At 49.0% G+C, this 24566-nt stretch overlaps 2 protein-coding genes across 6 annotated transcripts in view; both read right to left on the bottom strand.

The window, feature by feature from the left end:
• The window catches only part of EXD1 (exonuclease 3'-5' domain containing 1), a 930113-nt gene that overhangs the window by 585216 nt on the left and 320331 nt on the right, over window positions 1–24566 (bottom strand). For all 5 annotated transcript variants that reach the window (XM_078659594.1, XM_078659592.1, XM_078659596.1 and 2 more), the window contains one exon: window positions 22263–22329. In XM_078659594.1, the coding sequence (XP_078515720.1) occupies window positions 22263–22329 (67 nt within the window). The remainder of the gene's footprint in view (window positions 1–22262; window positions 22330–24566) is intronic.
• Window positions 1746–15629, bottom strand: LOC144782531 (uncharacterized). Its single transcript, XM_078661937.1, has 3 exons — window positions 14937–15629; window positions 13634–14577; window positions 1746–1811 (listed from the first exon to the last, which is right to left on the bottom strand). Exons 1-3 carry the CDS (start codon window positions 15019–15021, stop codon window positions 1746–1748), a joined length of 1095 nt encoding a protein of 364 aa, XP_078518063.1. The 5' UTR covers window positions 15022–15629.

Below are 24566 nucleotides of genomic sequence, written 5' to 3'. Positions count from 1 at the left end.
CTCGAATACATGGTGTAAGGTGCTACAAGGTGGAGAGCGGGGTCTTTCTCAATCTATCCCCTCGCTGAATGGATTAAAACAAGGGTGTATTTTGGCGCCCATATTGTTTTCCTTGTATACGGCCGACCTTCCATCTTCCATTGCAGTCTGTGAGGGATTAGCACCATCAATCGGAGGGTCAGCCATATCGATTCTAATGTATGCGGACGATATACTTGTTTTAGATTTGACCCCGAAGGGTCTATCTAATCGTCTACATACATTGAACCAATTTGCTGAAGCACACTATATGAAAATTAACAGTTCGAAAAGTAAAATTATGTGCATCTTTGGTAAGAAGAAATGCAGGTCTGGTAGTTATAATTGGACTATTAGCGGACAAAAACTCGAGGTGGTTAAAACCTATACCTTTTTAGGCAAAATAATATCTGCTAATCTTAGTGAGAAGCCCCATATTGAACATAACTCACGTAAAGCGCTGGCCCATGGTACGGGGTTATGTACTTTGTATAATGCTACCGGGAAGAGGCATTTCTCCCTCTTTCTGGATGTATTTAGAGCGAAAATTCCCGCAACTCTTCTATATGGAATTGAACTAGTGGAGTTGAAACAATGGGGTTTTATGCAAAAAATGGAAGGAAAGGTACTAAGAAAAATTTCCTCTCTTAACACAGCATGTTCCACATCTTCATGCAGGTTGGAATTCGGACTCCGAAGTTGTTGGGTACAGGGGTTGGTTGCCCTCGTAAGATGGGTAGCCTGTTTGGCCAGAGGTAAACCGGGTACCTTAAGAGAAATTATTAAAAAGGAACTCCTGGGCAACTTTAACGAGTACTCACAGTTGGTAAAAAACTTTAGAAAAGCGGTATCTCTGCTTGAATTGGATGAAAGTACGTTATTTTTACTTTCACCATCTGAGCTAAAGCTTAAACTAAAAAGTACATCCTGGGAACTCTGTTATAAGTTAGACATACTTGCCCAACCTAGACAAAAAGAAAGGGAAGCCCTGGTAAAAACATATATCCCAAAATTAGCCCAACAATATCTCATTTGGAATATTCCCCATAGTGTCCGTAGATTATGGTACCTTTTAAGACATAATTTGCTTCCACTCAATATACTTTTAGCAAAATGGTATGGGGTATCTCCTTTATGCAATTTCTGTAATAATGCTGTACATGATCGTAATCACGTCTTGTTTATTTGTCCTGCATTGCGCCCATTGCGCCTCAAATGGTTAAAACCAATTTGTTTACAATTGGGAATTGTAAATGTAAAAATGTTCTTCCATGCACTTTATTGCCCCCCAAATGAAATGTTTTGTTCCAGAATTTTTAAATTTTTTAAAGGAATTTTAGATATTTATTAATGAAGTACAGGGAGATGTTGATGATTGCTTTACTCGCAGATAAGTAGTGTTTTTTTCTTGCTTTATGTCGTCATTTATCTGTTATTTGTATGTATAATTGAGTGTATAATTTTATGTGGCCCTCAATGAGAGCCAAAACATAATAAATAACTTTGAACTTTGACAGACAAAAGGAGGGAAAGGTGTTGTCTTCTTCCTTTGGGCAGGGGATTTTAACCTGCACCCATGCCCCAATAAAAATTGCACTGAGGTAACAAGCGATAAGGACACTCCGCCTATGCATTTTTGCCATACTAAATCAGGCATAGTTATGAATGATCTTATGTCTGACCTGGGACTTGCAATAGCTAACAAACTAAATCCCAAAACAAGAAATTTAGAGCCCACATATGTAGGGAGAGGGCACCAGTCCACTGTCTATTACGTCCTCATATCGGATGGGCTGTTAAACAAGATTAAACATGTTGAGATTCTAGCAAATATATTGAGTGACCATCTTGCTTTAAGGATGGAACTAAATTTATTAAATCAACAATCTCTGGAGACAACGATAGCTCAAGCCCTGAACCAGAATAATCTACAGTTGGCACAGATAAATGGGTATAGCCTAAAATGGGGGACAATAGACCCTGGGCAAATTACTGAAAAAGTGATTAAAGCCGCACACTCTCACATTATAAAGTGCCTTGATTTAACTGTGACAGAGGAGGAAGTTATAATAAACTTCTGCAAAATTCTAGCTGTCATCAAGGACCTCTTGACAAAAACGTCTAAGGTAGAAACTTTGAACCAAAAAGGTTGGTTTAATCATAGCTGTACCTCGGCATATACTAAGCTTAAATTGGCCCTTAATAACGAAAATAGAGACTCAAGGACAATCACCAGACTCAGAAAGGAATATCTCTCTGCTAGAAAGCAGAGAAAGCTGAATTAAAACAGACCCTCTGGGATGAACTACATAAAAGTGCCTTACAGAAAAACAGCAAGGCTTTCTGGCGAGTAGTAAAATCCCCCTTCTTAGCAGACGATAGTGCCCCAAAAATAGAGGTAGCCATAGAAGAAGGAGTCTGGATTTCTCACTTCTCAAAATTTTTTAAGAAACAAGCGTTTGAGAGTGAAGAAATAATTCAACAAGATGTTGATTATCCTATTCTAATAGAATTTGATATTCCTGAAGTCCTTATGGCCATAAATCTAAGCAAAAATGGAAAAGCTCCAGGCCCTGACGGAGTCCCGGTGGACATTTTTAAACATAACACAGACCTATGGGCGCCTATACTGACCAGGGTGTGTACGGCAGCTGCAAAAAAAGGGCTCCTGGAATCCTGGACCAGGTCTGTTATGGTCCCGATTTTTAAAAAAGGAGATCGACAGGACCCTGCCTGCTACCGTCCAATTTCATTATTGGATTCAGTGGGTAAAGTAGCAGGCAGGGTCATACTTGAGCGTCTCCAACAATGGGCAGAGGACAGGGGGATATTGTCAGACCTACAATTTGGCTTCAGGGAGGGGTTTGGTACAGTGGAGCAGGCCTTAAATCTGTCAATAATTGTAGGGAAATATATCCATGCAAAAAAAGATAAACTCTAGATGGTGTTTGTAGATCTCTCTGCAGCTTTTGACTGCGTGTCCCATACTAAGCTGTGGCTAGTCCTTACACAAATGGGCGTGGACTCCCCAATTTTAGACTTCTTGAGGGAATTATATTCCAAGGCCTCGGCAAGGGTACGCTATGGTGTTAGGGGCGAGTTGACGGCGTCCTTTGGAGTAGAGCGCGGAGTAAGGCAGGGCTGTGTCCTGGCCCCTTCTTATTCTCCTTATATACAAACAGCTTGGAGGTGGAATTGTTGAGGGGGGCCCAGGACCTCCCCCAAGTAAAATCACGCCCTATTCCTGCTCTGCTCTATGCGGATGACGCTGTCATCTTGGCACGCACCCCACGTGAGCTTCAAAAAGCTTTAACTAGGTATGCAGATTTCATGGGCAGCCTTGACCTCCACATTAACATCAAGAAGACCTTTGTGATGGAGGCAGGAAAGGGAAAAAAAGGGTTTAGAAATATATCCCTTAATAACCAAAACCTTGAATTGACAGCCCAGTACCCCTACCTAGGGATCTTAATAGATCACAAATTAAACTGGAAAGCAGCAGTTGAGGCCAGAAAACACTCACTTAAGAGGACAATAGCTGCATTGATGGCACTCTCACAAAAACTAGGTAAACGATATCCTGTAGAAATGCTGAACATCTATAATGCAAAATGTCGGGCAGTTGCTTTGTATGGGGCTGGGGTTTGGGGTCATGCCGATGTCAGCACCCTACAGGTGGCAGAAAACTCCTTTTTAAGATTTCTTCTGGTTGCACCGAAGCGTATTTCTACATACGCAGCCCATCTTGAATTAGGCATTCCCCACATTGAGGACCTAGCGAAAATTCAACCTCTCCTATTATGGAGGCGCATTTGGACCACTGAAAAGAACATGCTAACTAGAGGAATTATGGTAGACGCTATGGCACTAGATCATTCGGGAGACATAAAATGGCGTGCATACATTAGGAATTTTCTCACAGACTTAGGCCTAGAGGATTATTAAATAACACCGGAAAAGATCACGGACATATCTAAGAAGGAGCTCAAAGAAATGGCCCTGAGCCACATAGATGGATTAAGACTTGCAAGTGAAATAGGGAAACCCTCTGTTCACCATGCAATTATGGTCCATCTTGTCCCTACAATCCAGCCTTACCTAACGCTTGAAATCGGTATTTTCGATCGCTTCCTACTAACCAGATTTAGATTAAATCTTTTCCACCGGTTAGTAGCCTTCCCTATGAGAAACACCTGGGAACAAACGTTAGGCCACTGTCCTTGCGATGATATATCTGCACAGACCACCATACATACAGTATTGTTTTGCAAATATTATCACGCTCATTGCAAAACTTGGCTGGTACCACTGTTGATATCGTGGGACCTAAGACAGTGTCGCCCTGCTATGCTGCGTCTTCAATTTTTGGACTCTGAAATTACCTGCTATCATATGGTCAACTTTTTAAAATGTATTTTCAGACATAGGAATAATATGTGAGAGAAACTTTCTTAATCTTAATGAACTGTTCTTAATGGAGGAAGATTTGGCCTTTGTAACTGAAAAATGTTTTTATTGTAAATATCGTTCTATTCTTGATTTTTATGCTATAATGTGCAGAAAAATGCTTTTATGGATTTCTATTATGAAATGCCAAATAAAGAAATTTACTACTACTACGGTTTAACATATTTCTAGAACTTATGGGCCAGGCACTGAGTGAAAACAATGGTAACACCCCATTCTGTTCTTAAACTGGCTCATTAGACTTGGCTTGTATGCCCATGACCTTGTTGTATTTCTGTCAAACTAGGTGGAAAGCCCACTAAAATATTTTATTCATAATTGAAATTGGAGATTTTTCCAAACTTAATAGTTGAGCAATAAAGAGAAGATGATGCAGAAACAATATGATAATCCGGTAGTACCTGCAGCCAGAGAATACAATAGCAGATTCCTGAACATTCTAGCGTTGCACAAGGTTAAAAAAATGACAAATTGGGCATTTTACAGCACAACGTTTACATATTTGGATAAAAAAAACATTGAGTTCGGAAGCAGCACTAATGAAATATGCCACTATATTTATGGTCTGCAAGGAAGCCCGACCTTCCCTATTGCTGGTGGAGCTCGCTCACTGCCAAAGAAAATTTTGAAGACATTTTGGTAAACCAATCCATTTTTTAAACTAATTTTCCATAAAAGTGGCCAAAAGGTTATAAATATTAAAAGCAATTCAAAAAAATCTCTTGCCACTTTTCATCAAGATCAGGGGAATGGGCATGAGTAAGAGTGGATCAAGCACAGCCATGTTATTTAATCAAATAGCATATGATCTTAATAGGCTTGAAGTCTCCGGTTCTTTTCTTCATTGTGGGAATCACATCTAAATAGCCTAATATACTAGATCTGTTAAATAGACTTCCGTCTTCTTAACTCTCTAGAGTATCTTCTCACAAATGAATTTATTCATTCGAAGCACTGTAAAAAAAATACATGTTAACACTTAATTTAAGAGTGAGTACATCTTGTTAGGAGTTAAACTCGCTTTACTGAATGAGTCTACTTCTAAATCAGCACCATGTCACTGTTTCTACATGGCACTCTGGGAGCTCTGATAATTGGACACACATTCTACTAATGGAATGTATATCGAAGAACTTCTCCCTAGCCAGGATTAAAAGTGAACATCAATCACAGAGTATGGAAAAAGGTCCACAATGAGAAAAGATGCCTCTTAGGAAATAGGAGTTATGGATACAAATCGTTGGTTAGTGTAACAAGAAAAGCAGTCAATCATAACTTCTCATTCAGAAAGTCGTGTATGAGGAAGAGGGGTTTCTACAGTTGTGTTCACCTCCCAGCCTCTGACAACCTCTGGGTGCATTAGAGCACACTGGTCACAAAACTTGGAGTCGTGACCAGAACCCAGGCACTAAAAACACACCTCATGGGGCTATCCATGACCAACATCTGCTTGTGGAAATCTCTACGAGTCTCAAACTCTGTAATATTCATGGACAGGGCGCAAGACATCGAATCCTAGGATAGGGTCCTGAACATTTTTGAAACTGGAAGCAATTGATTCACACTAAAAGGCTTAAAGAGAAAGCAGGGCTAACACTTCTATGTAGCTGTGCTCAGTCACTTCCAGGTCGGTACTGAGCCAGTGCGCAGTTGTGTGGCACCATGTAGCAGCACATAGGTAAACTGCTGATAAATTCCGCACATCCTTTCTAGCGCTTAGGAGATATTCGAAATTCAAAAAATGAGGAATCCACAGTTAGAATTAGTCATCAGAAGAAGAATTACAAGTAACTTTCCTTGTTCACTAATCCTAATATAAAGAACATATTTGTGTATAACGGACTCTCCAGAATTTCAATGTTATTAATTTCAAGCATCTAAAAATGTTTAACATACTGTACAACAAATATTAAAACAATTTCAAATTTTTTTTGTTAACAGTAGATAAAATATGTTGCATCTTTTGGGCAGTTCTAATCTTACCATGTAATAACAGATCTAATGTAACACTGCGTCTGTACAAGTAACGCGAGATAAACTAAAACACGATGCGTAGGCTGCCATCCTTCTTGAAATAATTTACAATCTCTCATCCCAATATCAGTGCCAGACCAATTTCCTCTGTCTCCAGCTAGAGGAGACTCACCCTTTTTAAAATGTGTAAAAAAAAAAAAAAAAAAAAGTGTATCTCGGTTTCCCAGAAAGCCAACAAATAAAATTGGTTTTCTCCTAAAGTAGTAGCCATAAATGAACCTTTTTATTTTTGGACTTTGTCTCAAGCTCTTTTCAAAACTCCGATTCAATATTTGCTTCTTTAATACACTTTCGAGCAAACAAAGAAATTGCTGCTTTAAGTAACATACTGACACCCAACATTGATTTATCACCCCTCTCTAACTCTATATTTCATGAAGACACTAGGCATGCCAAGATCCAAGGGGATGCGTTTTACGGACATACCTTTGCCAACTGCTAAATGGGACTTCTGCACTACCTCCCTCTATGACCAAACAAAGATCTTTTATCGCTGAAGACACGTAGGTCCATATGGAGTAAATGTAGATTTTGTTTTACATATATGGACTCCAAAATTGTATTTTTTATTTTTCACACTCAAGGTGAAAAAGATAAGACCATTACCAATTGAACATGCCCAAGCTGGTTTTTTTCTTCATATGATCATGCCAAGTGAGATTACGTGTAAAAGGCATTGCAAGATATTATACTAGTGCACAATACTCAAAGGTTGTTTATGCAAGACTTTACAAGCATTTGAACATTCATTAAGGCAATTATAAGGATCTTATGCTGGTTTGAATCAGCAGACATACGTAAGGCATTAACCATCCTTCACAGCCCATTTCAAACAATTTCAAGGTTATCAGCAAATATTAATAGACATTTATGCCCACCCCATCCCCAGTTAAGGCTAAAAAATAATGTTCTAAATACTTGCACAATCATGAAAAGTAGCTGGAACATAACAAATGGACCATTTTAGGCACCTCTTTTTTACCTCTTTGCCCATCTCATAGACAAAAACAATTCATCAGTGAACCCTAGATGAATATGAACCCGATAATTGTTTTATGTAGCTGCATCAATATAAAGTTCGCCTAGAAGGCCATTCTAACTTGTGCATAAGATTAGCATTTATACACAGTCAAACACCTTTGAAAGCCTTCATGTAGTCACCCTAATGAGTAGCTAAAGGGCCAAATAGTTGTTGGTATATGAATACAATTTTCGGAAACCCGTTTGAACTCTTAGGATAATATGCTGCTCAACCCACTCTTTTAAGTGTTCTAATATATGATGGTGCAAATATTTTTTGGGCCAAGATCATCATAGGAATTAGACGAAAATATGCAGAATCCTAAATCAGGCACTTTTTATTAACAGTATGAATTCAGCTACCCAGGAGATGGTAACATTTGAGAATTCCAACAACCCCCCACCAGTTACCACCGTCCGTAACCTGGGCGTCATGCTCAACCATCAATTGAGCATGGAGACTCAGGTCTCAAGAACAGTCGCAACCTGCACCGGCCTTATGCGCTCACTGCGCAAAGTCTTGCCTCTGCTCCCATCCTCCGCCAGAGCACTAGTAGTCAGGTGTACTATTCTTAGTCGCCTTGACTACTGCAACGCCCTGCTGCTTGAATCACCGGCGACACTACTGGACAGACTCCAACGAGTCCAGTCAGCAGCAGCCAAACTGGCTCTAGGATGGACCAGGAGATCCTCGGCCACTGCCGCACTGGCCGAGTTACACTGGCTGCCTTTGAGGCAACGCATTGCCTTCAAGGCCCTTTGTTTGGTCTTCAAGGCACTGCATGGAACAGGACCCAGACCTCTCCAACGTCTATTTTCCTGGTATACCCCCACCAGAACACTTAGGTCCACTACTGCTTGCCTCGCGAGAGTGCCCAGATGTAAGAAGGCCAGGATGGGAGGAAGATCGTTCAGAGTAGCTGCAGCCAAGCTATGGAACAGTCTACCCGCCGAAATTCGCCATATCCCTCATCTCCTCCCATTCAGGAAACGTATCAAAACTTGGCTCTTTCCCCTGTCCCTATAACAAAAATTAACTGGCCTTTTCCAGCTCCCCCCCCGTCAATAAACCACAGGAGAAGTTATCAGCGCCAGGATACCTGCCAGGGGACAGTCGCGCTTTATAAATATTTTAAATTTATAAATATTTTAAATAAAAAATAATTGGTACAGTGGTTTTATATACTGCACACAAACATATAAAGAATGTATATACATATTGTACATTTATAGAATTGATTTGGCGTTTTGATCATTGATAAGACTCATTAAAAATTGGTATGTTAAATTATTAGTTATACATATAGATGGGCCCTTGCATCAGACAGCTTAATTATTAGTAACTTTGAATTGCAAATTTCTTGTGTACTCACAAACATTTATTTTCGCTATAATTCTATGTACATCCTCTTCTCCCTTAGCAATGTGACACTCTACCCTGGCTCTCTATTCTTTAGTATCAAAGTATCATTTTCTATTCCGGTGTTTTTTGGAATAATATTGCTATACCTTATTCATGTTCCTGACAGAACTGTAAATCACTCCAGCGGACATTTTTGCAAAGTACAAATATATAAATAGGAAGGAACTAAGACCAGTAGAAAAAAAGGATACATTCAGAGGTAAATCTATCAATATAAGATGGAGTCTAAAGAGTAAAAAGGGAAGATCATGATGAGGGGGCTGGACCATCAACACACTAGAGTGATACAAAGAAAGCAAAATAGACTGAGAAAAGCTAAAGCAAAAGTTAAGCAAGAAGGCAAAAAGGGCAGTAGGAGGAATGGGTAGAAGGAGCAGGACGGAAGAACTGAAAATTGAGTGTAGAATGTTGGTGCTTAGGCAGGGACACTGACCAGAAGGAAAAAGCAGGATTGCACTCTGCAAATACCTTTGGCGATGACCACCTTACAAAAACTGTCAAATGTAATATCTTTCAATTTACAGACCTAATGTTGGCCGTCCTACATCAGCTGACTCCAGACACAGATGAAGACTTCCCAAATTGTTCAACCCTAATGATCGGCTTTCTTGTATGTGATATGAAAAAGCCCTAATTTTAAAGGTTTCTGGCATAGAGTTATCCCAGATATCTTGCCAAAATGACTCAGAAAAGCTTAAATTATGCTTGTTGAGATGGGTCCACATGATCGGGAAGGTACAGATTTACCCGCAGTCCTTCCCAACTATGGGGCTCATTAGGATGGCGGACGGAAGAGCCACCGCGGCCCTGTAGTAGGCGGAAAAAGCCTTTTCCGTGTCCGCCTGCCGCGGATACTCCGTCCGCCATATCAGGATAGGAAAACGTGTCAAATTCCCGTCCGCGACGGGAAAGCACGCTCCGCCGCCGAACTACACACGAGAGCGTGGCGGACGGAACACATCCGGAGGCCACGCCGTACGGACTGACGTCGAAGACCGTCCTCCAAATCAAGATGGCGGAAAATACACATAAAACCGCAGCGGAAAAACAACCTGTCTGAACACGGCGGAATCCCCACTGCGAAGACAGGTGACATAGCAGAGATACCCACCGCAAGCTGACCAACACCATGGACCCAGCGCTACACGCTTTCCCGATGCTCTTCGCGATCCACCACGTCCTAGTCATGGCCCACCACGGACGACGACGCAGGTAAGGCACAAACCATTGGCTGTCTGCAGGGGAATACCAGTAAGGGACGTGACGTAGGGAGGGGGAGTGTCATGTTACCGAAACCACTGATGAGAAGCATATACAAATACACATTAGTAGTACGCAAGCAGGAATGACAACGACAGACCACGAGACCTGATAGACAACCTTTATTGTACAAAATAGGGGTAAAATCACAGTGTATGCGTGAGCATGGGCAAAGTGGGCACCACAGCAGCTACATCATTGGCAGTCAACGAGAGGGCAGAATGCAGTATCAGAGCATCAACAGGGCATTGTGCAGTACAGAGCAGGTACATCATTGGCAGTCAACGAGAGGGCAGAATGCAGTATCAGAGCATCAACAGGGCATTGTGCAGTACAGAGCAGCTACATCAGAGGCAGTCAACGAGAGGGCAGAATACAGTATCAGAGCATCAACAGGGCATTGTGCAGTACAGAGCAGGTACATCATTGGCAGTCAACGAGAGGGCAGAATGCAGTATCAGAGCATCAACAGGGCATTGTGCAGTACAGAGCAGCTACATCAGAGGCAGTCAACGAGAGGGCAGAATACAGTATCAGAGCATCAACAGGGCATTGTGCAGTACAGAGCAGGTACATCATTGGCAGTCAACGAGAGGGCAGAATGCAGTATCAGAGCATCAACAGGGCATTGTGCAGTACAGAGCAGGTACATCATTGGCAGTCAACGAGAGGGCAGAATGCAGTATCAGAGCATCAACAGGGCATTGTGCAGTACAGAGCAGCTACATCAGAGGCAGTCAACGAGAGGGCAGAATACAGTATCAGAGCATCAACAGGGCATTGTGCAGTACAGAGCAGGTACATCATTGGCAGTCAACGAGAGGGCAGAATGCAGTATCAGAGCATCAACAGGGCATTGTGCAGTACAGAGCAGCTACATCATTGGCAGTCAACGAGAGGGCAGAATGCAGTATCAGAGCATCAACAGGGCATTGTGCTGTACAGAGCAGGTACATCATTGGCAGCACATGAGAGGGGCTAAGTGCATCAACAGTCCATTGCACAGAACAGGTCCATCACAGGCAGCACATGAGAGGGGCTAAGTGCATCAACAGTCCATTGCACAGAACAGGTCCAGAGGCAGCACATGAGAGGGGCTAAGTGCATCAACAGTCCATTGCACTGAACAGGTCCATCAGAGGCAGCACATGAGAGGGGCTAAGTGCATCAACAGTCCATTGCACAGAACAGGTCCATCACAGGCAGCACATGAGAGGGGCTAAGTGCATCAACAGTCCATTGCACAGAACAGGTCCAGAGGCAGCACATGAGAGGGGCTAAGTGCATCAACAGTCCATTGCACAGAACAGGTCCATCATTGGCAGCACATGAGAGGGGCAGAATGCAGTATCAGAGCATCAACAGGGCAATGTGCAGTACAGAACAGGTACATCAGAGGCAGTAAACGAGAGGGCAGAATGCAGTATCAGAGCATCAACAGGGCAATGTGCAGTACAGAACAGGTACATCAGAGGCAGTAAACGAGAGGGCAGAATGCAGTATCAGAGCATCAACAGGGCAATGTGCAGTACAGAACAGGTACATCAGAGGCAGTAAACGAGAGGGCAGAATGCAGTATCAGAGCATCAACAGGGCAATGTGCAGTACAGAACAGGTACATCAGAGGCAGCACAACTACGTGTCCCTACCAAACCGTCACAGGGACCACAAGAGTGCCACGCAGTTCTCAATGGACACACCATGTGAACTAACATTTGAGTGAAGTGTACAGCACCTCACATCACAGAATCAGGGGGACTGCGTGAACTACCTGCCTCGGACACACTGGCAGCACCAGCAACAGGAGTGTGAGACACAGACACAGCCCGAGTGACACACACATGGGCCACGGACCCAGACACACTGGCAGCACCAGCAACAGGAGTGTGAGATACAGCCACAGCCCGAGTGACACACACATGGGCCACGGACCCAGACACACTGGCAGCACCAGCAACAGGAGTGTGAGACACAGCCACAGCCCGAGTGACACACACATGGGCCACGGACCCAGACACACTGGCAGCACCAGCAACAGGAGTGTGAGACACAGCCACAGCCCGAGTGACACACACATGGGCCACGGACCCAGACACACTGGCAGCACCAGCAACAGGAGTGTGAGACACAGCCACAGATGTAGTCACTGACACGTGAGCCACTGACCCAGACAGACTGCCAGCACCAGAAACAGGAGTGTGCAACACAGCCACAGATCTCCTAACTGACACGTGAGCCATAGACCCACATACCCTGCCAGGATCTGCAACAGGAGAGGGCACAACTGACACTGTGCCACCATCTGATACACGAGAGTCAACTGCACCAGCGCCACTGGGACAACTGAAATGATGAGCCACAGGGCTGTATGGGCCAGGAGGCAGGGTGGGCCTGGGAGCTGGGGATAGCTCACCTAGAGCCAAATCGGGGTTGGCAGGTGTCAATGGTGTGTGTCTGCGTTTCTTAGGGTGGTGTGAGTGCACCCTGGACAGGACAGGACTGCCAAGTGGTGGGGACTCCAAAGAATCACCACCCAGCATAGGTGGAGCAACTGCTGCGGGGGATCTGGTTTCGGGGGACGTGCTGGAGCCTGCTTGTCGTTTGCTCTGTGCCTGCCGCCTGGACTCGGAATGATGTGTAATGGGGGATGCAACAACAGGGGACACCCTCCTCTGCTTCTGACTGGCCTGGATGGGAGTGGAGGTATGGGGGGACTCCGCCGCGGAGACATCAGTGTTACGTTTAGTAGAAAACATCAGCCTCAGTGCAGCCAGGGGTGAAGTATGCCTGTCCTTGATAGCGCCATTGTCCATGCCAGATGCCTTGTCCGTAGGATGTGCCTTATCCTTAGGTGGAGTGTTGTCTCTGGATGTAGCCTGTGCCCTGCTCGCCGCCCTGTTCCTGCCAGCAGACTTGTCGTCTGTGGTGCACCTGTCTCCAGCAGACACCTGCTGTCTGTGTGTGTCCCTGTCCTTGGGAGAGTCCCTTACCTCTGCTGTGGGCCTGCTCTTGGGAGTCTCCCTGCTCTTAGTAGGTGCCTTAGTCTTCTCACTGTCCTTGGGAAGAGTCCCTTACCTCTGCTGTGGGCCTGCTCTTGGGAGTCTCCCTGCTCTTAGTAGGTGCCTTAGTCTTCTCACTGTCCTTGGGAGAGTCCCTTACCTCTGCTGTGGGCCTGCTCTTGGGAGTCTCCCTGCTCTTAGTAGGTGCCTTAGTCTTCTCACTGTCCTTGGGAGTGTCCCTTACCTCTGCTGTGGGCCTGCTCTTGGGAGTCTCCCTGCTCTTAGTAGGTGCCTTAGTCTTCTCACTGTCCTTGGGAGTGTCCCTTACCTCTGCTGTGGGCCTGCTCTTGGGAGTCTCCCTGCTCTTAGTAGGTGCCTTAGTCTTCTCACTGTCCTTGGGAGTGTCCCTTACCTCTGCTGTGGGCCTGCTCTTGGGAGTCTCCCTGCTCTTAGTAGGTGCCTTTGTCTTCTGACTGGCCTTGTCCAAGGAACAGTCCATGGACATGTGACTATCCCTTGCCTTGGGAGTACCTTTCGTGTTGAATGGCTGTGTAGCTCCGGAAGGCATGTCCCCCAACAACACTTGTGGATCCTGTGTGTGTACTCCAGTGCATCTGACGTCGTCTACGTGAACAGATTTAGCTGATCTAGGGGATGGGGTCTGTGCCCTGCGTGCCCTGACGTGCTGTCTGACGCTGCTTCTAGTGCAATAAGCTGTATTTGAGTCCTGCTCAGAATAATCACTACCCCCTGAGACATCCAGCGGTGTAGATGGTGAAACACAAGTAGCACCCTGTTCGTTCGACTGTACTATTGCAGACGACACACTGCTTGCCAATGACTGCACTGTCCTGTGTAGACCTGCAAGATCGCCATGCATCCCTTCCATGAATGCCACCACCTGCCCCAACTTCCTATCATGGTCCTGGAAAGCATTTGTCATATTGGTCTGCCCCACACACAGCTGTCTGAGCAGATCAACGGCCTCAGCACACAGTGCATTTTGGCTCACCGTGGCAGGGGCAGCGGTGCCTGCACCGAACGCCACTCTGCTCCCCCTACTCCTCCGGCCACGAACAGTACATGGTGCAGTTGGCGGAAGTGTGGGCCCTGTGTGCTGTCTTACGACAGAAGGTGGTGAGTGCCCACTCCCAGTCTGTGACAACAGTGCAGGCTCACCCAGAGTGTCCGACGAGGAGGACGATGGCGTCTCCACATGCGAGTCCTCAGGGACGGTCCTGTCCCCCTCTCCGGCGCTGGCCTCCTCCGTGTCAGTCTGCGTGTGTGCGAAGTCTGAGCCGGACTCATTTCCTCGGCTACTCTCCACCGTCTGTGGCTGAGTGTCCTCTGTCAAAGCTGAAATGCACAGAAAAGATGTGTGAGTCATGGGCACACTCACGTACAGAAGGAACAGGATAGCCAAATCACATAGCAGACAAAGGTTTAGGAGCCCTCATCCTGCACATGGCCCACCCCTACCAGTTATCCTCACATTTTCTGCCATGGGGCCATGGACCACTAGGGGATGTGCTTTTACACTCAACTACTAAGCAAGTGGCGTGTCAACATGGCGGACCTGGATGTCAAATGAGTACCGCCCAATGGGACCAAAAAGGCATCACAGGCATACATACGCAACACGGAACTCAATAGTGTGTCTGTGCACCAATACATGCATAGCACTCACAGGTTTCCTACACAGACAGTATGCTCACCGCTAGTTTGCTGTCGATCGGCACTCAGACGTTCGGCCAGTTCAGGATGCGTCACTGCAATGATACGTTGCATGAGAGGGGTCATGGAGCGTCGGGCCAGACGGGGCGTCCTTGGAATCAGGCCCAGTGTTACTTCCGCTACATTCTTGCTCAGCCTGGAAATGTCGTCCCAGCGTTTGTGGCAGTGTGTATGTCGTCTGTTGCACACCCCCAATGCCCGTACTTCCCTTGCTATGCTCCTCCACAGGTCCTTGCGAAGGTGCAGCTTGACCTACCATGATGGGAGACAAAAGGGTGTAAGTCAGTGGACAGGTGGCCTGTCACACACATAGGGGCAAGACGTTACTGTCAGCAGCCATGCACAATCAGGAACATATGTCTAGCCCACACTACACAGCTAAGATAGAAATAGGCCTGATCATTTGGCCCCCTCATGCACACCAACATGTCCCACACTGCACTTACCACCCGTCCCGGTGCGCCGTAGAGGCGTCCATAGTTGCGGAGTACACCGTCCACGAGGACATCAAGCTCCGCGGCGGTGAAGGGTCGAGACCGGATCTCTTTGCCTGACGACATGGCAAGATCACGGAGTATGGCACTAGAGCAGCAGTCGGTGGTCAGCTCAGCAGCAGCAGCAGGTCGAGGTGATGGTCACAGGCAGCAGTCGGTGGTCAGCTCAGCAGCAGCAGCAGGTCGAGGTGATGGTCACAGGCAGCAGTCGGTGGTCAGCTCAGCAGCAGCAGCAGGTCGAGGTGATGGTCACAGGCAGCAGTCGGTGGTCAGCTCAGCAGCAGCAGCAGGTCGAGGTGATGGTCACAGGCAGCAGTCGGTGGTCAGCTCAGCAGCAGCAGCAGGTCGAGGTGATGGTCACAGGCAGCAATGGTCCCCAGGGTAGAAAGTTTCATTTTGGCCAACACACATATATAGGGCCCTCAGCACGTGTCAGTGGCATACGTCGCCAGCAATTGGTCAGCCCTGGAAGCGTGATCGTGAAATGGCCCAATGACTGGCCCTGTTGTTGCGGTGCACAGCTTCCTCTACTTGCGATTGGCCGTATGCGGCCAGCGTCCCTCTTCCCATTGGCTGCATGTGCAGGGACCGTCACGGGCACACATCGGCAACCGCACGTGCAAGCCTCACGGAAGGAAGCTTCAGTTGCAACAATGTTGTATCACTGGCGCCTCCATGGCGGTGCACGTACACAGCGGGGGAGGTGCAGGCCTATACACCCTGTAGATGTACTCAATGGACATGCCAGTTCATGACCCCCCTTACAGTCACCTTGCATCATCCACCGTACAACGGCCGGAGCGGCCGGCCCATGAACAACCGCCGTGCCAGGCCCTGCCCAGGACCGCCGTGCCGGCCATGGCAACAACCGCCATTGCACGGCCCTTCCACTACCGCCGTGCCAGGCCCTGCCCAGGACCGCCGTGCCGGCCATGGCAACAACCGCCATTGCACGGCCCTTCCACTACCGCCGTGCCAGGCCCTGCCCAGGACCGCCGTGCCGGCCATGGCAACAACCGCCATTGCACGGCCCTTCCACTACCGCCGTGCCAGGCCCTGCCCAGGACCGCCGTGCCGGCCATGGCAACAACCGCCATTGCACGGCCCTTCCACTACCGCCGTTCCCTGGCGGTCCGTGCAATGGCGGTTGTTGCCATGGCCGGCACGGCGGTCCTGGGCAGGGCCTGGCACGGCGGTTGTTCATGGGCCGGCCGCTCCGGCCGGTGTACGGTGGATGATGCAAGGTGACTGTAAGGGGGGGTCATGAACTGGCATGTCCATTGAGTACATCTACAGGGTGTATAGGCCTGCACCTCCCCCGCTGTGTACGTGCACCGCCATGGAGGCGCCAGTGATACAACATTGTTGCAAATCGACCATCCGTCCCGGAACCTTACACATGCACTTGCCGGTGTGTGGGCGTGACGGTCTGTGCACGTGCAGACAGTGTGAATGTCGAAGGCGGCCCGCGTATGCCCAGACGTAAACAGCGGATGCAGTGCACCGCCATGGCGTGATCAATGTTAGCATCTTAGCCGATGATGCACCTTGTACCATTGTCTGCAGCTGCCTGCTCACGGTTGTGTGCGTGATTGCGTGGCTACACATGTCATGCTCCATCCCATGTGTGTCCATACCATGGCCATCGGTGAGCCACAAGTGTCCATCACGTGTGCATGTCCACATCGGGTAGTACCCTACACAATTCAGTCGTACCTCACATGTACACAGTAGATCCCGTATGAATGGGCACCTGTGAATCAGTTGTGAGTGAGTGGTATGTGTCAGATGATGACTATGGTGGGGGTTCTGTTGTGTACTGTACATGTGTGTTGCCTATTGTGTCCCCATGCATGTGATGTCCGTATGCCCACCATTCCTGGTGTTGCCATTGGGGCATCATGATATGGGGGGGTGGGGGGGTGTTTAATTTAGTATGTGTGCATGTACTTGCATGTGTGCATGTGATGTTGGGCCTACACATGTGGGTCATGTCACATGTCTGGTTGGCAGTGATGTTGAGGTGAGACACTGTGCATTGCACATGTTGCTAAACATCATGTTGCTAGTGGATGCACATTGTAGCTACGTCGGTCCATGTTGTCCTGACAATCAGAGGAGTCACACATATGACAAGCATACACTGGATACTACATGTTGGTAGAGGGCGTTGACATGTGATTGAGGTGCACACACGTGCGTTGTATGTTAATTGACTTCCATTCCATCTACTCCCACACAGGAGGGCTCCAAATGTCCTTCGCCCATACACTGTGCTGGAGGATATGGTGGACGAGGAGGTGATCCGGAAATTCAGGCTGGATCGCCGTCGATTGTTGCAACTTGTGACCCTATTGTCTCCTCATCTGCAGCCGCGAAGAACCTATCCAGGTTCCATGACACCCACGCAAAAGGTGATGGCGGCACTCCATTTCTTCGCAACAGGCACATTCCAGTACACAGTTGGAGATGCCGGGGGAATGTCACAGGCCATGTTCAGCACGGTACTCCGGGATGTACTGACAGCCATGATGCTGTACAAGCATGACTATATACATTTCCCTCAGGCGGCGGACTTGCCAGCGGTCAAAGCTGGCTTCTATGCCCTGGGTCGTATACCACACGTTGTGGGTTCCATTGATGGCACGCATATCGCGATCATTGCACCACGGGCACGTGAGCAGGTGTATAGGAATCGGAAACACTTCCATTCCCTGAACGTGCAGGTGGTGTGCCAGGCCGACAACATCATCTCACATGTGTGTGCAAGATTCCCTGGCTCTGCACATGACGCCCACATCATGCGGAGCAGCATGGTCCCCCAACTGATGGCTAATCTTCGTCCAGCACAAGCGTGGCTTGTTGGTGAGTATGCTGTGGTGACAGGAGTGATATCTGTGTGGCATGGTGTGCCCCACAATGCAGGTTGTGATGTTTCTCTCTCTCTCTCTTCCACCAACACAGGCGACTCGGCTTACCCAAACAGGCCTTGGCTGCTCAGTCCCTTACGCAATCCCACTACACCAGGAGAAATGAGATACAATGATGCCCATGGTAGGACACGTCGAGTGGTAGAACGGACATTTGGCCTGCTCAAGTCAAGGTTTCGGTGCCTGGATAAGACTGGAGGGGCCCTGCCTTACTCACCAGGCAAAGTATGCAAGATCGTGATAGCGTGCTGCATGCTTCACAACCTGGCTGTGCGCTATAACATTGAACTGCTCTTGGACCCTGATGAACTGCAAGTTCCTCGCCCTCCCGACCCAGCCATGTCAACTGATGAGGATAGTGGTGAGGAGGAAGGTGTGGACCAGAGGCGCCAGATCATTGATCGCTACTTCCCTTGATTGTGAGTGTGCTCCTCTTGTGCTGCTTGGGTATGCCCTGTGAATGTGTGCTGGTGTTGTGGCATAGTGGTGTGCTTCATCTCTGTGTTCTGCTATGTGATGCATGCATGTGTGTGTGTGTGCTAAATTGTGGCCAATGCACGTCTCCATGATGTGTGTCGTCTCATCCATTACTGTTGTGATGCGTGTGGGTAGTTAAATGTTGCACTGCAGTGTGTTCTGATGTGTGTGATCTTGTTTCCTGACGTGTCTTTGCGGTTTCTATTTTCCCTAGGTCACTCCCGCAGCGCCATGATTCTGTACCAGTTGGATACCTGTACCTAGTAACATCTGTTTCTGATGCATTCATGTGAATAAACATGGAGACAACACATGATTGAGTGAGTAAGTGGCTTTTATTTACAAAATGTGCATGGGTGTAGGTGCATATTTACAAATGAGTGAAGGGGTGGGGGAGTGAGAGTTGAAGGTTATGGCAGATGAAATGTCCGTGCGGACACCACATAGGGTGGTGTCTGCCTAGTACAGCAGGCCTGTGGCAGGTGGGACCGGATAGTTGGCAGGGTGAATGGCATGCGCAGGTACTGGGACAGTCATTTTCTGTTCCTCTTGGAGCGTGTGGCAGGTGCTTCCACACTGCTGTCGCCCACTTCCAGCCTCGGTCGGCCCCTCCGTCTTACTGCCGGTACGGTGTCAGCTGGTTGCGCAGGGGCATCGGGTACCACATCCGCCGCAGGTGGCGGTGGCGGTGGCGGTGGCGGTGGCGGTGTTTGTGGCCTGATTGTCCTGGTGAAGATGTCCACTAGTTGGCCAAGCCGCCTCTCAATGGCCCCCAACATTGCAGTGTTATCTACAAAGTCCTGGTGGGCCCGGTCTGCCTGTGCCTGACCACGTTGGTAGCTCACCTCCACCCTGCCCAGTGCCTCCAATGACTGTTGCACTGGATTGGGTGTGTTGGTATCCTCCCGTGTTCTTTGACGTATGCTCCTGCCTGCCGGATCTGGCCTTGCATCTCTGCCTTGCCTCACACTCTCCCTGCGTGGCTGGGATGGCGCTGGCACGGCGTTGGCCGTTGGGTTGGGCAGGGTGGCAGGAGTGGTGGTAGCAGTGGTGGTGGTGGTGGAGGTGGTGCTGGTGGTGGCTGTGCAGGTCACAGTGGCCGGTGTTGTCACAATGGCAGAGGCCGTAGTTGTTGGTGCAGGGGTGACCTGGGAGCCAGATGGCCCTGGCTGGCTGCTTGTGCCGGGATCATCCTCTGCCCCGGAGGTGGCTGGCCAATCGTCCCCTGAGACGTCTGTGATTGGCGAGTCTGGAGGGCGGGTGTTGCTTCCAGCTGTCAGATGAGGATGACCTGCAAAACCAAAATGTGATGATGAGTAATGTGGACTTGACAGGTTGTTTTCACTTTTTTGGCCGATTCTGTCTGCACTGGTACTCAGCCCACCCACCACCACCGCCACCGCCATCCCTATGGACATGGGGGCCTGTTGGGAGTTGTAGTTCCATCCCCTCACACCCACCACCACCCACCACCACCGCCACCGCCATCCCTATGGACATGGGGGCCTGTTGGGAGTTGTAGTTCCATCCCCTCACACCCACCACCACCCACCACCACCGCCACCGCCATCCCTATGGACATGGGGGCCTGTTGGGAGTTGTAGTTCCATCCCCTCACACCCACCACCACCCACCACCACCGCCACCGCCATCCCTATGGACATGGGGGCCTGTTGGGAGTTGTGGTTCCATCCCCTCACACCCACCACCACCGCCACCGCCATCCCTATGGACATGGGGGCCTGTTGGGAGTTGTAGTTCCATCCCCTCACACCCACCACCACCCACCACCACCGCCACCGCCATCCCTATGGACATGGGGGCCTGTTGGGAGTTGTGGTTCCATCCCCTCACACCCACCACCACCCACCGCCACCGCCATCCCTATGGACATGGGGGCCTGTTGGAGTGATTTCGACGTTGGTGAGTATGTGGACTGCATGCATGGGTTGGGCTCTGGGAGATGTGTCTTCACAGTTGTGTGAGGCACACCATGTAGTAGTGCTCGTGGTGCTTGGTTTGTACTTACCAGCCTCTTCTCCCTCAGGAAGTCCATCAAGGCTCTCAGGGTGGATGATGGTCATCACCTTCTCCTCCCACTCGGTGTAGGGTAAGGGCTCCGGAGGGGTTCCACCGCCTGTATGATTAGCCCGGAGATAGTTCTTGGCTCGTATGGCTTTGACTCGGGTCTTTAGATCGTGCCACCGCCTCTGGATGTCCTGCTTCGTCCTCGGGACGCTCCCGGAGGCATTCACCCTGGTGACTATCCGGTCCCACATGCTGTTTCTCCTGGCTATGCTGGTCTGCTGCACTAGGGCCCCGAATAAGTGGGGTTCCACACGGATGATCTCATCGACCATAACCTTCAACTCGGTGTCAGTGAATTTGGGGTTTTTTTTTGGTGCCATGGTGTGTGGTGCTCGGGGTGTGGGTTTGCGTGGATGGGGTGGTGCAGGTGTGTGGTGTGTAAGAATGGTGTGGTGGGTGTTTGTGTGGTGGGTGTGTTTGGGTGTGGGTTGTGTGAATGCTATTTCTCTTTGGGCTCAGTTCAGTGGTGTGTCCTGCTAGCAGCTATGCTGTGATGCAGAGGAGTTGTGGAGTGGGTGGGAGTTCTTTTATGGTGTGTGTCTAGACCGTGTCTGAATGGTTATTGGCAGTCAGGTGCTAGGTGGGAGTGTTGGCAGGTGTGGATTGTGTGGTGCTTGGCGGTGGATCATTGTGTGTTGTGATTGGTTTGGATATTTTCGGTGGGTGGGCGTTTTTTTTCGTGTGTTTGGTGATAAACTTCCGTGCCAATGTATGGCATTGGTTTGACAGTAGGGATGTTGTTTGTGTTGTCGTTCCGCTGTGGTGCACGGATTCTCGGTGCATTGGTTCCGCTGCGGACGTGGATGGCGGTGACTACCGGGGTACTTGCGGAGTTATCCTAATTGCGGACACGGACATTGCGCAGGTATAGCGGGGGTGGTGGATGTATTCGCGGTCATGTGCGTACGCGGCGGTCGGTGTTTTTACTGTTCCGTCCGCCTGCCGCGGACTCAGGTGTACTCCGACCGCCGCGGACGGGGATTGGAGTGCTCCGTACGCCGCGGTCGGCGTTTTTTGTATGTTTTATCCTAATTGCTGTTGCGGATTTTCCGCGGACAGGTCCGGAGTAGCTTGCCACCTTCCGCGGCGGACGGTACACGTTTCCGTCCGCCATCCTAATCGACCCCAAAGTTGGCTAAACAACTCACAGATATGCAATGGATTAACCCAAAAGCTTCCTGTTGATCATGCTTAAGAGTTTTATAAAGTGAAGAAGCTGAGATAATTACCTTACAGAAAACTAAGAAGGAAGAGATGCTAGCTGAAAATGAAAGAAACAATTTTTATTTAAAATGTGTTAAATATGGTCACTATTTACCCATTCGTTGACTGCACACCACTGGTCTCACCAAGAGTACCTTCTTCTCCCTGTGTTAAAATTTCCACTGCAAAAAGAAACAAAGTTGCTTACAGCCTGACTCCAGTTTAAAAAAATCTCTCATTAAAAGCTAAATATAAGTAACAATGAACAAGTTACTTACCTTCGGTAACGATATAACTGTAAGAAACAGTAGTTAGTATTAGATTCCTTACCTTAGAATATCCCCAGGCGTCAGTCTGGATCCGGAAACTTTTGCGTAGCAGTACCCCTGCGCGTCGGTAGGCGTCGTCTGCAGGCGTCCCCTGCGGCTCCGCGTCGTCGGCGTCGTGCGCCGTGATGACGTCGCTGGAGTATATAGACGCCGCCTCCGCGCGCTGACGTCAGTTCTTTGCACACAGCTTTTCCGCGCCAGAACACGCAGAGCCATGTGAGAACCAACACTGGTGCCATGTGAAACTAGGGCCCTGAAAGGGATGTCCTTAACCCTAGGTATCAGTTCGCAGAACGGGGAGGATGGGTGGGGCGGTAAGGAATCTAATACTAACTACTGTTTCTTACAGATATATCGTTACCGAAGGTAAGTAACTTGTTCATCTGAAAGAAACAGGTTAGTATTAGATTCCTTACCTTAGAATAGATACCCCAGCAATACCAACCCCGGTGGTGGGTCTGCGAACCAATACAACCTACACCAGAAAATCCTGGAGGACCGAACGGCCAAAGAAGCCATCCCTCCGGACTTGACTGTCCAGGCAGTAGTGCCTCGCAAAGGTGTGCAGCGAGGCCCACGTAGCTGCCTGGCAAATGTCCTGCAAAGGGACTCCCCGGCCCAGAGCAGTAGTAGCTGCCGTGGCCCGAGTGGAATGGGCTCTCAGCCCGACAGGAGGCTCCTTCCGAGCCAAAGAGTAGCACGCTTTGATGCACAGGACGACCCACCGGGAGATGGTTCGTTTCTGTACCGCCCGTCCCTTCTTCTCACCCACGTAGCCAACAAACAGTTGGTCATCCACCCGGAACTGGCGTGTGCGATCCATGTAAAATGAAAGCGCACGTTTTGGGTCCAGACGATGGAGCCGCTCCTCATCTTTTGAAGGATGCGGAGGCGGGAAGAAGGAGGGTAAGGTGATGGACTGCCCGATGTGAAAAGCAGAAACTACTTTGGGCAGGAAAGAAGGTCTAGTTCTCAGAACCACCTTGTCTGGATGAATGGACATGAAAGGAGGATTGACAGAAAGAGCCTGGAGCTCACTCACTCTCCTGGCAGAGGTGATGGCAACCAGGAAGGCCGTCTTTAAAGTGAGGAGACGGAGAGGACAGGAATGAAGCGGCTCAAAGGGAGCGCACATCAAGAAAGTCAGAACCAGGCTCAAGTCCCACTGAGGCATCACGAACGGAACAGGTGGATACATGTGCGTGATGCCCTTCAAGAATCTCGTTACAATAGGGGACTTGAACAAAGATGGCTGATCAGGTAGCCTTAAGAAGGCGGAAAGGGCAGAAAGGTAGCCCTTGATAGTGCCCAGAGCAGAGCCCTGCTGGGCAAGAGAGAGAAGGAAGAGGAGAACCTCGGAGAGAGGGGCAGAAAGGGGATCCACAGCCTTTGCTGTGCACCATGCCACAAATCTGTTCCACCGGCAGGCGTATACCGACTTTGTGGAGGGACGCCTGGCTGCCAGAATCACATCACAGACTTCAGGAGGCAAGTCAAATGGTCTCAACTGTCGCCGCTCAATCTCCAAGCATGGAGGTGGAGACTGGACAGGTTCGGGTGGAGGACCGTCCCCTGCTGCTGCGACAGAAGGTCCTCCTGAAGGGGCAGGCGGATCGAGGGACCGACTGACATGCTGAGTAGCTCGGGATACCAGTACCTTCGAGGCCAGTCCGGAGCCACAAGGATAAATTGGGCCCGGTCGCGCCTGATCTTCTTCAGCACTCTGGGCAGAAGTGGTATAGGCGGAAAGGCGTACAACAGACCGCAACTCCACTCGCGCCGAAAGGCGTCGCCGAGCGAGTGCCGTCTTGGAAACTCCAACGCGCAGAACTGATGACATTGCGCGTTCTCTTCTGTGGCGAATAGATCTAACCAAGGCTCTCCCCAATGCAGAAAGAGACCTTTCGCCACGTCCGAGTTCAGACGCCATTCGTGATCCACCGAGCACCGACGGCTGAGTTCGTCCGCCCTGGCGTTCAGAGAACCTGCCAGGTGTTGAACCGTCAGAGTCACGCCCTGACGTTCCAGCCATTGCCAGAGGCGCAGAGCCTCCTGGCAAAGGGTCCACGACCCCACTCCGCCCTGCTTGT

The sequence above is a fragment of the Lissotriton helveticus genome, chromosome 9, assembly GCF_964261635.1.
Source record: "Lissotriton helveticus chromosome 9, aLisHel1.1, whole genome shotgun sequence".
Classification (NCBI taxonomy): domain Eukaryota; kingdom Metazoa; phylum Chordata; class Amphibia; order Caudata; family Salamandridae; genus Lissotriton; species Lissotriton helveticus.
The sequence above is the reverse complement of the archived record's forward strand: the minus strand, read 5'-3'. Positions and strand labels throughout refer to the sequence as shown.